Raw genomic sequence first — 14,571 nt, 5'->3', positions numbered from 1 at the left:
TTGCATTTATCTCTAATAGGTGTTTGTGTCCAGACCGAGACAGTGTTGAGGCAGGCTATTAGTGAACGTATCAAGCCAGTTCTCTTTATGAACAAAATGGATCGGGCTCTTCTAGAACTGCAGTTAGAGATGGAAGATCTTTATCAAACTTTCCAGCGAATTGTGGAGTCCGTCAATGTTATCATTGCTACATATGCTGATGATGATGGTCCGATGGGTAATATCCAGGTTAGTTTGTATAAAATTGTTGCTAAATAGAGGTATTTAATTTGCACAGTTGCAATCTCCTTGCCATTCTTATTGTGTCATGCTTGAATTGCCCATGGATTGCTTAACTGTGTATGATCTCTGGTTTGGCCATAAACTTATATTTTGGGTTGGTGCCTGTAGTTGCCTAGCAAAATAATTATGAGTTAATCCTAGCACGCTTCCCACCTAAACACATTCTTTTGGAGAAAAATTATGAAAACCGCCACATAAGAATATCATAATGTAATAATATTGCTAATATGATTTGTGCTAAGTTAAACTCAAGACTTGGATGACCAGCCGTCTCCTGTAGGAGATATGCAAGGGCATCCTAATCACATTGCTGGGACTCATTGGTTCTTTACAGCCTTCCTCTAACTTGAGGTCAGGCCATTATGTTTGCATATTATTGCCAGGCAAAGGCTTGTGCTTGCAAAGTGTTTTTCTGCTCCCTACCCTTCCTCCTCTCCGCCCCCTCTGTGCCCCCCTGTGGTGCGAATAATTATGGTGAGTATGTTAGGTTCTACTACTACTAGCCGTTTGATGGTGCCTGGATGAATTTCCCTGAATCCCAGAATCCAAAATACAGTTGAACCTCCATCAAGCGGCCACCCTTGGGATACGGGCAAGTGGCCGCTTAACAGAGTTTGGCCTCTTGATAGTGGCTTGTTATAAATTAGCATAACATGAGCAAAATCTTTAGCAGAAACAGCTTTCTATTTTGAAACAAACTTGCGACGGGAGCTGCATTACTGGCTGACAATCAGTCTTCTATGATGGGCCGTATTTTCCTTCATCATTTTCTTGAAGTAAAGTCAAACTAAGTGTATCAGGCGTGTGATCACTGCTTAATAGAGGTGACAACAATGGGAAAACTCTTGTTGCGACGGCAAGAAGGTGGCTGCAGCTGATTAATAGAGATGGTCGCTTAATGGAGGTTCAACTGTAAATGGGAAATTTTTCTATTTGTGTACATTAAGCCTCAAATCCAGAAAGCTTATCAACTGTAACTTAAGATTATGTGTGTTTGTGCACCTTGACTTGCAGAACAAGTTTTGTGACAAAAAAAAAAAGGAGCTGAAAAAAAAAAGAGGTACAGCAGTCCAGTGCTCCACACCAGTAGACCATTAGGCTAAAGATTAAGTTGTGCTAGGACCAATAACAGTGGTCCCTAGTATCTTTTTATCAAGTGTATCATTAACTCCGTATAATGATCTTTCAGGTTGCTCCTGAAAAGGGAACGGTAGGCTTTGGCTCTGGGCTTCATGGATGGGCCTTTACCTTGAAGCAGTTTGCGGAAATTTATGCCGAGAAGTTTAAGATCGAGCCAGCAAAACTGATGAGACGGTTCTGGGGAGATCAGTTCTACAACCCAAAAACCAAGAAGTGGACGAAAACTCAAGTAGAAGGGTCTGTACGTGGATTTTGCCAGTTTGTGTTAGACCCCATTTTTAAGGTAACTGTGATATTTTGCTATTATTTAAATAAATGTTGTCATTTTTAAGTTATCAGGGAGTTAAAATGCTTGTTGTCACATAGCTGTACATGTCTCTTTATTTTTAATTTGTGAGAACTGTTGACAATGCCTGGTGCACTTTACTGGAAAGACACTAGGCATGAAGTATGAAAGTCTCGCTGCTACGTAAGCAAGACTAATAGGCGATCTTACAAGCATGATCATTTTTTGACTATATAGCAGTCCTAATACCTTAAATATGTGCATATTTGTGACATTGTGACACTCAAATCATGCCGCATCAAGACACAGGTGCCTTTGTTTCAACTTTTCACCCAACATCCTTTGGAGGGTTACATATGATCATCCGGGTGTAGCCCTGAATAGGACTGTTGTTGACATTGACTGACATTTCAACAACCTGTATGTGTAGTAGTCATCTTCAGACGCAAAGTGACCCATCAACCAATGTGATACAACCACTACACTCACTCAGACGATCATATTACACCTACATATGAAACGACTTCTGCATTGGACCTTTTACTGTTTTAGTGACTTTCTGGTAATGCTCTTGACATCAGTATGGCTTATAAAAATTACACTGCAATAAGTCAGAGGGTTGATTCTCATCCTAGTGGTGAAAGCAAACCTGCCCCCCCAAAATATATATATACATATCATTTTTCAAGACCCTAAGAAATGCATGCACAAGTACCAAGCAAGAGTTCACCCAAGGTAACATAATTTAATTTCTCTACACAATTACCCTTGACCTGCCTTGGAGTGTAAGGTTTAACGTATGCTTGTAGTTCTTTTGAAGTAAATAGTTTGTGATGTTTTTATGCATTGTAGACCTTTTGTTACTGTTGGCAGTAACAAAGCAGAGGAGTACTGTGCCAAGCAAAAAAAGTGAAATATATTTTTTTAGCATTTCTGCATTTTGCTCATCAATTTATTATTGATAGGGCATGGTGCAGGGTGCAGAGAAAGTCAGTTTCACAGATTGCCCTTTGGGCAACCTTTAGCTAGCATATACATGTGTAGTATATGCATCTTGTTAAGGGAGTGATTTCAGCTACTTGGCAGGTAACTTTTTGTTGTAGGTTCATTTCACACAAAGATGACTGTTGCAACCCAGTCTTTACGGAATGTTCCCTGGATTATTTGATGATTTTTTGATGTGTGACATGTTTTCAAAACTTTAATTAGATGTTTGATGCAATCATGAATTTCAAGAAAGAGGAAACTAAAAAACTTCATGAAAAGTTGAATGTCAAACTTGCGGGAGAGGAAAAAGATCAAGAAGGAAAACCACTTCTTAAGACGACTATGCGCAAATGGCTGCCAGCAGGTGATGCCCTGCTACAGATGATAGCTATCCATCTTCCCTCTCCTGTGACTGCTCAGAAGTATCGTATGGAGATGCTTTATGAGGGACCTCATGATGACCTTGTTGCTACAGCAATCAAAAACTGCGATCCAAATGTTAGTGACATTTTTTATAACTTTGACTCTTTTAGCTAGTTGATATGCCAGGGCCCGAAATTAACTTTCTGATACGGGCGCCAACTGGTGAGCAACAAGAATAAAAAATGCATGGTATGGACGTTTTTATGCTCAAAAATTGCACTACTTCCACTCTCAATACCAGAAAACACCCTGAATGTCACAGGTTCAGAGCTCTAGATCTGGGCTCTCTCCAATTTTTTAAAAAGGTACAGCCTTGGAGTGTGTAGAATAAGGCCCCGGGTAGGCTCGATTACCAGCCGCTGTTCGGGAAAATGAGCCCGCACTCATCCCCCGAAAGAGCGGCTGGATGCATGCGATTTCCTTTGTTGGTTAAGCCAATCATGTTACCGCCTGCAGATTTTCGTCCGGCAAAGATTGTCGCAGAAATTATCACATCAAAATTGATCCATCGCATGGCGAAGCAATTTCGATGGCCCGGAGACACTATGTGAAATTCTAGAGTTGGAAGTAACAACGTTTTGTTTGATTGTTTGTTGTGAACTTTTCTTTTAATGATTGTTGTTGGAGAGATTTTGCTTCTTCAAGGATCGTTTCAAGGAGCTTTAGGTCTTGATCGATAACTGCATTCGTTACAGATGTAACCGTCCACGTTTATATTTGACAGAGGAACAGTCAATACGCTGGAAATTATGTCTGGTAAATCAGAAACAATCAGTCAGTTCGGACCCACAGAAGATGCAACCAATATTCGAAGATCAAAGAAAATTAACTGCATATCGCCGTGTACAGAAATGTAACGAAGAATATTTTTCACAATGTTTGGAAATGTACCGAAAAAGCTATTTTGAAAGTCATGTGGGTGGGTAAGGGAGCGCTTGATGAAATTTTGAGCCAAATAAATAAGAAAATTGGAGACCAGTTTCACTTCCAGTTACATAGGAGACGCCTAAATTATCAATTTTCCAGTTACGTCACAGACAAGGTCAACGGGTCACACGTCCAGCCGTCTCTCTTCGGGGAGGATCAAAGACCGGACCCAGGAGACGGCAGAAATCGAGCCTAGGCCCCGGGGGACTGCTGAACTAATGGAGAGAGTAAGATTCACATTTACGCCAAACAGAAATGTGAATTTGTACCACAAGACCAAGTTTTCCCCTTAATTGTCATTTACTGTTCATTACTTCTACACAAAAATAAGTAGTTTCATGCCAGTGTCATCATCCATAAGAATTGTTCTGGACAGTTTTTATCTCGTTATTTTCTATGCTAAGGAATTCTCAACTTGAATCTGATGTTTGCTGTTTGCCGTAAACGTGACTCTTAATCTCTCTACTATCAAATTCTCCCTTTGATTCAAGAACCTTTTAATGAGGCAAACCAAAAGGAGAACAAACATTATACCAATGCTTATTCCAATAGTGCCAACAGGCAACACTCAAGAAAAGAAGTCTTACACATTTTTCTTTTGCAATAGGGTAAACTCTGTGTGTATGTCTCCAAGATGGTCCCCACTGCAGATAAAGGTCGTTTCTATGCCTTTGGTCGTGTTTTCTCAGGAACAGTTGCTACAGGGATGAAAGTACGAATTATGGGCCCAAATTATATTCCAGGCAAGAAAGAAGATTTATATCAAAAAAGCATCCAGAGGTAAGTTAATCAGGTGACATCAAAAAGGACTGCAGTTTACACAGCAATTTAGTCCTTTTTTTTATTGTTACCAATTTATCACAGTGGAAAGTTCTGCAATTTTTGAATGAAGATATGATCAACGTAGCGATACAAGCCATTGCAAATTAACCCGCAAAAAAAATTCCCTGTAATTTTGTTATATTTCAGAGCAAGGTTGTATTTAAGGCACTATTTTCATTCACAAGGAAGCTTCACATACTTAAAAAAGTTTCCCCAATAAAATTTATTCGAAAGAACTCATCAACTTGTCAATTAAAGAAAGAGTGGTGAAAATTGGTTCTTTCCCTTTTACCTGCCGGCTCCTCCACGCCGTTCTGATTAACTGAAAAGGGCATGCATCAGATCAGAAGAAACAACTTCCGGTTTCCTAGAAGACTCTGAAGTAATTCCGGTGTTTGTTTCACATTCTGTATTTTTTTTATCAAAAACCTTTTGTTATGATCTCAGAAGTAAAACTAGGCATTTCTTTTAAAGGCCCATGTTCACCCTAGATGCATTGCGCGCCCTGTACTCCAGAAAAAACATTTCGCGTAGTTGAAAATCGCTGCCTTTAGTGTGTAAAGTCAATCTTTGTTAATCTTCTACAGTTCGCTAAATCTGGTTTAAAAGAAAGTCTCAACAAGTTCTTTTGGTATTTTTCTTTACATCTTTTTGGATATTTTGGAATGGTATCGAGCCTTTTTGTTTCTGTGAGTGTTTGTTTCACTGCAGCACTTTCGATGGCGGCTCCATCGAAACGAACGGTTGGAAGCATGGTTGGAAGACCGCGTCGACGGGGGTCGCCGAAGTACACTCATCTCCGTGAATCCGCTTTTTTTAATCCCTGGAGAGATGGGAAAGAAACTCTTGGCTGTAAATTCTACAGACAGCGTGTTTGCCGAGTTCCTTCTACATCGAATGTTCAATTGTAAACAAAGGTCCCGTTGAAATCAGTTGAAAGCAAAACAAGCGAGTCAATCTAACATGAACAATGCTTTATTTAATTTAACCTATGAAGCGAGTGATATCCTTAACGTAAACTTATCGTCTGGCGTATCACGATTAAAGCCGGCTCTAAAGTAGCGAGAACTCTTATTAGCAAACCAATCCTTAGCAAAACCTAAAGAAAGTGTAATACAGCGATTACAGCGATTACAGACTGTATGCAGTGCTGATTCGGCGCTTTGCAAACACAACTTCTCGCTTATTCTTTCGAGAACACATACCTAAAAGCTTCCTAAGAATTAACACAAAATAATAGATTGAGGAATCAAAACATTTCACAGTCGAATCGGGCTTCAGGAAAACCTCACCTGTAATTTATGATCTTCATTGTGTTCATCGGACTCAACAAGGCATCCATATACATTAACTACCAGTTTAAATTTTGAGGTGCTTTCTGCGGTGACATTTAACGAAGTCGGCGATATATCTTCCTCCATTTCGAAAAGAATTAAAAGTCTTACTGGCTTCTTTGATACTCTCTCTCTAAGCTTCGGTCAAGCGTGAAAAAAGCTGCAATTGTAGTCTCCCTCGCAGTCGTTTTTAGTATCGTCACGCAACGCTCCTCAAAGTGGAAGCCAATCAAAACACTGCATTTGACAAAAGAATCGTTTCAAAACAAAAACACAAGCGCGCAAAGCCGTTTGGGTGAACATGGGCCTTTAAAGAAGTCAATTCCATCAAACAAATTATCACTTTTTCAAACACTTCAATTCTGGTTTAGAAGTAATATATCAAGCATGAGACACAGTGTTTCATTACCAGATAAAACACCAAGAAAATGATACGATGCGTAGCAGAGTATTTTTGATGAAGTTTGAGGTGTTTCATCTGGTGATGAAACACTGTCAAATGCTTGATATTACTTCTCAAACAAAATAATTTTGGAAGGAGAAATTAAGGATGCAAAACTGATCAGTTTTTCATCTGATTTCCAAACACTCATTAACAGTTAATTTCCTTTGTATTTTCTTGATGAATTGTTAATGAGTTTGAGAAATTTAGTTTCAAAGGAAACAAACAAAATCTATGCATAGTTTTATGGGAACTGAAATAAGAATAACATATCCACAAATAACCAGTGATTAAAATGGTTTAAACGTCCAAGATTTCAGACATTTTTGTCTCTGGTCACGTGATCATGGGCCTGGTTCAATGACATCATAATTATTAACATCTGTACAGTACCGTTCAAAAGTAAGTTGATTCTCGATTCTTGATTCCTGAGAGACTCATCAAACCCGAACGGCCTTGTTTAGTTTAGAATAAGTTTCTCTCTACTCTCAATACTCGATCACTGCAAGAATCTTCAACCTTTGCTTAAGTTTTGAGTAATCTTCCTAACTTCTCTCATGTCAGAAAAAATCTTTCTACTCTATAAAATAACAAACTCTAGTTAGCGTTTTATTCTTGCAAAATGAACTATGCAAAATGATACAGTAGCCGTTGAGAACTCTTCAGGAAATTTGCATTCGCTTGCACAACTTGGGTGACACTTTGCATCCAAACGTTAAAAATGTGCGAACGGTATTTTTTATCATTTAAATAACAGAAGTTGTCAGTTCCATAGTTGAACTAGAAAGGCAATCCATGACTTTGTATCTGTAAAATCCAAAATAAAAGGAAGCTTGTGTAAATAAATGTTTAATACCCGACAGTGTGTTAACAAAGTCTTGAGGCTCTTCTTGTCGCTTTTGTTCTTCGCCTTGTCTTTCAAATAATTATTCTACTGGCCAATTTTTTTCGATTGCCTGTTTGTGAATGTCCATTGGCGTTATTGCAGGTGAATGTCTGTTCATCAGTGTCTACGGTCAGGTTTTTTTTTTCACTGGAAGCTTTACTTGCAATTGGACCTCTTGACCTGAATTGCTGTTTTTGTGAAACGTTATGGCTTCTCAGTGTGATATTTCGCCCTTTCCATTTTATGAGACGTGACTGTGTACATAAAAGTTTGGATTTGAATATACATGTAAAGCTTCAGAAAACTTCAGAAGCCTGCAAGAGCTTTGAAAACATTTTATAGTCTCGTGCAATACAATCTGCTTTCCGGTAGTTGCAGTCCAAGCTAGGCAACAAAAAAGTTCACGTGTATCATGTTCCATCGCAGAAAAGACAAGCCCAATTTTAAGAGAGGTTAACTAAAACTTTAAAAGAACATGCTATATTGTGCATGTTACAGCTGATCATTACAATGCCAAGCAGCCAGGTTTAACGTTACAAAGTAACCATGCTGTTATTTGTGTTTCTTGTACACAAGTATACACAGGTTGTTTGCGCGAATGAACCATGTCGTGTTTTGTCTATGTAAAATGATCGAGAAATCAGTCATGGGTGAATTTTTTGTTTTCCATTTTGTGAGACTTGATCTTGGACACATTTCTCGATAGCTTGTTCTCAATTCTCGATTCGCGCAGGAATCGAGAATCGAGACTCGCAATGGACTGTCAACGTACTTTTGAACTGCACTGTATAATGTATCCTTCACAAGTACTGTGCTATAAAATTACTAATGTATGCCAAAATGAGTCTTAGTTATACCGCCAGAATTGTCCCTAGCAACAGCCCCAAAACATAGGTCAGAGGGTGGTTAATTTACTGACTTTATTGTACATTGACTGCACTGACAGTTCTTGTCTTTTACAACCTGCCAGGACAGTTTTGATGATGGGGCGCTATGTTGAAGCTATTGAGGATGTACCCTGTGGCAACATAGTGGGTCTAGTGGGGATAGATCAGTACTTAGCCAAGACTGGTACAATTTCTGACTATGAACAGGCTCATAACTTGAAGGTCAGTTTCTTTAGCTCAATAATATATTATTGTAAAGGACCTTACAAATCTGTCTATGGTCATACATACGTACATTATTACGTAACTTTGTTTACACTCGCATTTTTTGAGTAGCTTGCGAGCTAATATCTTTGAGCACAATACATAAAAGTACATTAAAATAATACATTACAAGAAAAAACTCTGTCTGTAAGAATGAATGGAATGGAATGTACTGCACAGAATGCAATTTGATCGCGCATGTTTAGCGCTGCTATCACTTGTAGTCTGATCGCATGTTTTGACTATCTGTAACTTAAAACTTGCGCAAAGCACAGCGATGGAGCAAAAGCATTTTGACCTTTGATTGTTGTCGCCCGCACTCAGTAACCTTTGCTTATTAACAGTTGATATTCATTATTTATCATGTAAACACCAATAAAATATCAGGTGAGGTTTCACACAAAAATATGTCTTCACACATGGTGAAAGTAACATGTTATCTTCACACATGAAAAGATCATGGTTGCCATGCTGGGCTTCATCATAAATCACGCCTTTCACATCTTAGAAATGTTAAAGTGACGTAGGTTGGTATTTACATTGGGGTTTATATTGCATGGCCGCTTAGGGATGTGAACTTTGGTATCTCTGCACAGCCATGTAATGTCCTCTTATTATTGTTGTGATGCAAAGTCATTTGCTTATCATTGCAGCCCATTATTACTTTATATTAAATCATCAAACACGTTTGGGAGGGGGACTTAATAGAAAGGGGGGCTTATCTGATAATTAGAGAAGATGATGGTATCAGCTTCATAAAGAGCTAGAATGCAAAGTGGAAAAACTCAGCCACATGAAGTTAGAGGTCTTGCAGTAAAGGTAAAAAACAAATCAAACTTCCAGTATGTTAATAAACCATATCAGATCAGTCCAATAGAAATGTTTCAGTCGAGTGGTGAATAGTCTCCATCGCATCTATTTGTCTTGTCACACAATGCTCCTCCCCAACAAAGGGGAGGAGTGTTGAGTGGGGACAAAAATGGCTGCGAGGGAGACTGTCCCAGGGTGGGGGGTGGGGCTTTCCTGAAAGAGGGGAAGTTATTAATAGAGGGTTAACTGTATTTTTTAATGTTACTTCTTTTATTGGAAGGTGATGAAATTTTCAGTCTCCCCTGTGGTTCGTGTAGCAGTAGAGGCAAAGAACCCATCTGATTTGCCCAAGCTGGTGGAAGGTCTAAAGCGACTGTCAAAATCAGATCCCATGGTGCAGTGTATCATTGAAGAGAGCGGAGAACACATTGTGGCTGGAGCAGGAGAGCTGCACTTGGAAATCTGTCTGAAAGATTTGGAAGAAGACCATGCTTGCATTCCTATCAAGGTGACTGCATACTAGAAACATAATAAGTAAAGGGCTGTCTGAAATGAATTATTAGAATCTTTATTTCCTGTTCTGTTAATGGGAAATAGTAAACATTGCAAGATTTTAGGATCCTAGGATTACATGTAGAAGAAAGGAAGGAAAGTTAGTTGGGTAGTGGAACAAGATTTTCATGGGAATTTTCCAGGTGGAAGTGACACTTTTTTGTATTTTTTTCCAGCCTCCTTGAATAAATGAATCATGCGCAACTTGGTATGGTTTGAAAAAACCGATGATGACATCATAAGCGGTAGAAGGAATGTGGTTCTGCATTTGCAGTTACAAGCGGGTCAGCAGCAAATGGGTCAATCAAAAAAGCTTTAAGTCGTTTTTGCTGAGTTTTTCACCTGATTTGGTTGTTTTATGCCCAAAAGTGGATTTTCTCAAAAAACTTGGTACTTTGCTCAACCCATTCACTCCTGGAAATTTTGCTGAAAAACAAGTTTTGTCACGACTCACGATTTTGTGACCTATCTCATGCTTTAATGAGTTGGCAACTGATTTCTCATGTTTTCTCGAAAAGTCAAACTACAAAAAGATTTTGGGAGTTATAGGTTTGTTTCAAACTTACATATCAATAAATAGCTAGCTCAATCCAAAGAAAACTCTGATTACATTATTTTAGCCCACCGCAACTTGCTGCTGCCACCAAATGTGCGGACTTACTGTTTCTCTTATTTCAAGATGGCTGCCAACAAAACATAGAAGTTACAAACCTAAATCGTAAAAATTAATCGTGATAATTTTTGCTACAGCTTTAAAGTGATATGTGACTTCCAATACCCATAATCCCCACTGGAAGTCCTTTCACTAGGAAATTTGGGACATCGCATGGCGTTTTACCCATTTCACACTAGTTTTCCCATCTCTAGATTCAGAGTCTTACAGGACTTAAATGAGGTAGCTGATCTGTTTTGCCACTATTTTAGTGACTAATAGTGAAATTTCAAAGGTAAATTCCTAGTAATAGTTCACTTGAACAGTGGTATTGAATTAACTTTTAGAACTTGTTTATTAGTCCCACTGAACCTACCCCCACCCCCCATTACTCTTTGCTCAGTTGAAAATTCTTGCATGCTATAAACAGTGTTAATATCACTTTTTTGCAGAAATCAGATCCAGTCGTGTCTTATCGTGAAACAGTGGCAGAGGAATCCAACCAGACATGCTTGTCAAAATCACCAAACAAGCATAACCGTCTTTTTATGAGAGCTGCCCCATTTCCTGACGGCTTGGCTGAAGACATTGACAAAGGAGATGTAACCTCTAGACAAGACCCCAAACTTCGTGCCAGGTACTTGGCTGACAAGTATGAGTGGGAAGCTGGAGAAGCTCGGAAGATTTGGTGCTTTGGTCCTGAGGGAACTGGTCCAAATATGGTGATTGATGTAAGCAAGGGAGTGCAGTACTTGAATGAAATTAAGGATAGTGTTGTAGCCGGATTCCAGTGGGCAACCAAGGAAGGTCCTCTTTGTGAGGAAAATGTCCGTGGTGTGAGGTTCAATATCCATGATGTAACACTTCACACTGATGCAATTCACAGGGGTGGTGGTCAGATTATTCCAACTGCCCGTCGCTGTTTCCTGGCCTGTATGTTGACTGCCATGCCACGTATATTGGAGCCAATATATTTGGTTGAAATTCAGGTGAGAAAAACAGCTTAAACACCCTGGAATGCTCAAGCTTATCTTGGGGAGGTGCTCTAGGAATGTTGGGGTAGGGAGTGTAATGAGAGAGAAGATCCTTGTGCCGTGTTTGGATGTAATAATGATCGCCTTTTCTAGTTTAGTATTAGAAATATGGTCTTTCACTGTATATTTCTCGGGAAAAAGGCTATCATTATTACATCTAAACACAGCACAGGGATCTTTTTTCCCATTACAATCTTATTCTAAGAAAAATTCAAGAAAAAATGTCCCGAAAAGCGCTCGAAAATACAAACAAAATGTGCTCATGCCCCCTGGGCATCCTATAATACTCCTTAAATCGAATTAATTCAATATGGCTGCCGTATCGGTAAAAAGGTCTATTGACAGGAAAAGCTGTCCGGCACAATATGAACAACAACGATAATAGAACTGGATGAAGTCATTCACGCACACCAAATGCAGTATCAGAGCCTCCTAATCCTCATTTCTGAACAATACTTCCATCTATGCGGGGTTACTGTCCTTGTTCCTACTCATTTACTTCCACTGTGGTGCGAATACCTGTTCACCCTGAATCAAAGAGTAGCAGAAATATATCCAATACATATCATGACAATCCACTTTCAAGGTTGGCACGCCATAGCTTCACTCTGTCACAGAATTGGCACCAAAATAACCTCTACATGTGATTGCAATTGTGGATTCCAATTTGATTTGCTCCAAATCTTCTCACTAAAAAATTACAGCAAATCGCTCGCCCACTGATTTAACCAGTCTGCAATTCTTGTACACTTCCTCTTTAGTGTCCAGAGGCCGCAGTTGGAGGCATTTATGGAGTGCTTAATAGGAGACGAGGCCATGTATTTGAAGAAGGTCAAGTTGCAGGAACTCCCATGTTTCATGTCAAGGCCAATCTACCTGTTAATGAGTCATTTGGTAAGAATTATTTAACCCTTGGCAATATAATTTATCTCTAACTTTATTTTAATCTGTACATGTTGTTCACTGTACAATGTTGTGTACTCTACACAGTGTCTAGAACAAACACAAAATTATTGAATGGAGGTATTGGCCCAATACCTACGTGAAATGATTATCTAAATACAGTATTCGATGATGTAGTTACCTTGCGCGGGAGTTGCAGAAACAAGCGGCCCTCCCACGGTCCCCATGGGAAAAGCTCCAATTTGTTGTAGTTCTCTCCCTGCATGTGAAGTCTTTCCTTACAAGAGAGGAATATGCTATTTGTAGATCACTCCGTTAAATAGAAATATATTCACTTGCCATAGATTGTTAGAAGGGCTTAAAATGCAATATCCGACAGAAAAAAAAACTAAACATCAAAGGTTGGGCGGCTGTCATGATTAAGAAGAGTAGATTGAAAATAATGTTTTGAATTTCCGTTAAGAGTTATACTCTCATGCGATATTTTGTGGGGGGCAGAGGGGGTGCATTATGGAAATGTCCCAGTTGAAAATAATGCCAATTGTTTTTTTTGTTTCATAAGGCTAACTGGCCTTTTTTTATTCATGGCCTTAGAAGTCACGCCCTAGAAATGCAAAAGTATCCCAGAACTTTTGTCCATGATTGTAGCTAAACCAATAGGACAAACCATAAGACAGGGCAAGAATTTTCCCATCACAGCACGTCATCAATAATGTGATATTTGAAAAGGATGTCACAAACGCAATTTCTTAGCGAAATTTTCCTTGCGTATATCATTTAAACTTGAAACAATATTTTCTCTCTATTTTCTAAACGGCGTGTTCACCATAGTCTTACCCGGGGGTAGCCTGCAAACTTCAGACGTATTTCCGGTCGTCGCTTCTCTCCCTCCAAAAAGTAAGAGAAAAAAAAGCGACGACCAGAAGTATGTCTGCAGTTCACAGGCTAACCAAGATGGTACTCCCATAATTTTCGGAAAGAGGTGTGCCTCCTGCATTCTTAAACCCTGACCCCATTTCAGGAAGAGGCAAACGAAAATTGACACCCCATTGAAGGCCCAGACCCGAAAAATGACACCCTATTCAAGGGAAAAACAAAACCTAAAAATTTAATGGTAACATACAGACCTTCATTATCACTTTGCTAATGCTGTAAGAAATACAGGTTTAGTAAAGAGTCTTGAATTCTTAAAAAGTCTCGAAATTTGCCCAGCAATTTTCCACTTTCACATTCCCATAATACACTTTATTCCCCTCCCCCCCCCCACCCCATGAAAGAAAATGCACGAGAATCATTTCCAATTTCTCCTGAGTATTACAGTCGTCCAAAAAGATAGTGAAAACAATGATTAATGATGTTGGGGGTGAACAAATTGTATTAGGGGCAATGCCAAGTAGCATTTGCGGTCTGTATAAATGAGAGATTGTAACATGGCAAGCAAAGGTGTGTTGGTGTAAACGATTAAATGTAAGTTTGTTCTTTGTTGTAGGATTTACTGCTGATCTCCGATCTAACACTGGTGGCCAGGCCTTCCCACAGTGTGTGTTTGATCACTGGCAAATCCTGCCTGGTGATCCACTTGATTCCACCACAAAACCTGGAATTGTTGTGACTGAAACACGAAAGAGGAAAGGTCTCAGTGAGGGCATCCCAGCCTTGGACAAGTTCTTGGACAAACTGTGACATGTATGCTTCAAAAATAAACGAGAGATTCTTGGAGAACCGTGGGTCTGCTATAGTCAAATGAATTCAATTATGTAGACCCTTAGACTGTCATGTCCTTTTAACCTCGCTAAGCGAGCATGAGCAGCTTTTTGATGGCAAGTAAACAACATAACCAACGTTCTTAGAGGCTGATAAATAATTCAGGTGAAGAATTCAATAAAATGCTATTTAGCTTTCCTGTTTTTGTCCTTTTACATCCTTGGAGTCGGGCTAGT

The 14,571-nt window shown here is 39.2% G+C and overlaps 1 protein-coding gene across 2 annotated transcripts in view; it reads left to right on the top strand.

Moving 5' to 3' along the window:
* Positions 1-14,532, top strand: part of LOC140938916 (elongation factor 2b-like) — an 18,809-nt gene extending 4,277 nt beyond the window's left edge. For both annotated transcript variants that reach the window (XM_073388440.1, XM_073388441.1), the window contains 9 exons: positions 20-228; positions 1,472-1,705; positions 2,918-3,193; positions 4,653-4,825; positions 8,500-8,638; positions 9,771-9,998; positions 11,147-11,683; positions 12,490-12,622; positions 14,121-14,532. In XM_073388440.1, the coding sequence (XP_073244541.1) occupies positions 20-228; positions 1,472-1,705; positions 2,918-3,193; positions 4,653-4,825; positions 8,500-8,638; positions 9,771-9,998; positions 11,147-11,683; positions 12,490-12,622; positions 14,121-14,314 (2,123 nt within the window). In that variant the 3' untranslated portion in view covers positions 14,315-14,532. The remainder of the gene's footprint in view (positions 1-19; positions 229-1,471; positions 1,706-2,917; positions 3,194-4,652; positions 4,826-8,499; positions 8,639-9,770; positions 9,999-11,146; positions 11,684-12,489; positions 12,623-14,120) is intronic.
* Positions 14,533-14,571: the final 39 nt, after the last annotated feature.

The sequence above is a fragment of the Porites lutea genome, chromosome 5 (genome assembly GCF_958299795.1).
Source record: "Porites lutea chromosome 5, jaPorLute2.1, whole genome shotgun sequence".
Classification (NCBI taxonomy): Eukaryota; Metazoa; Cnidaria; class Anthozoa; order Scleractinia; family Poritidae; genus Porites; species Porites lutea.
The sequence above is the reverse complement of the archived record's forward strand: the minus strand, read 5'-3'. Positions and strand labels throughout refer to the sequence as shown.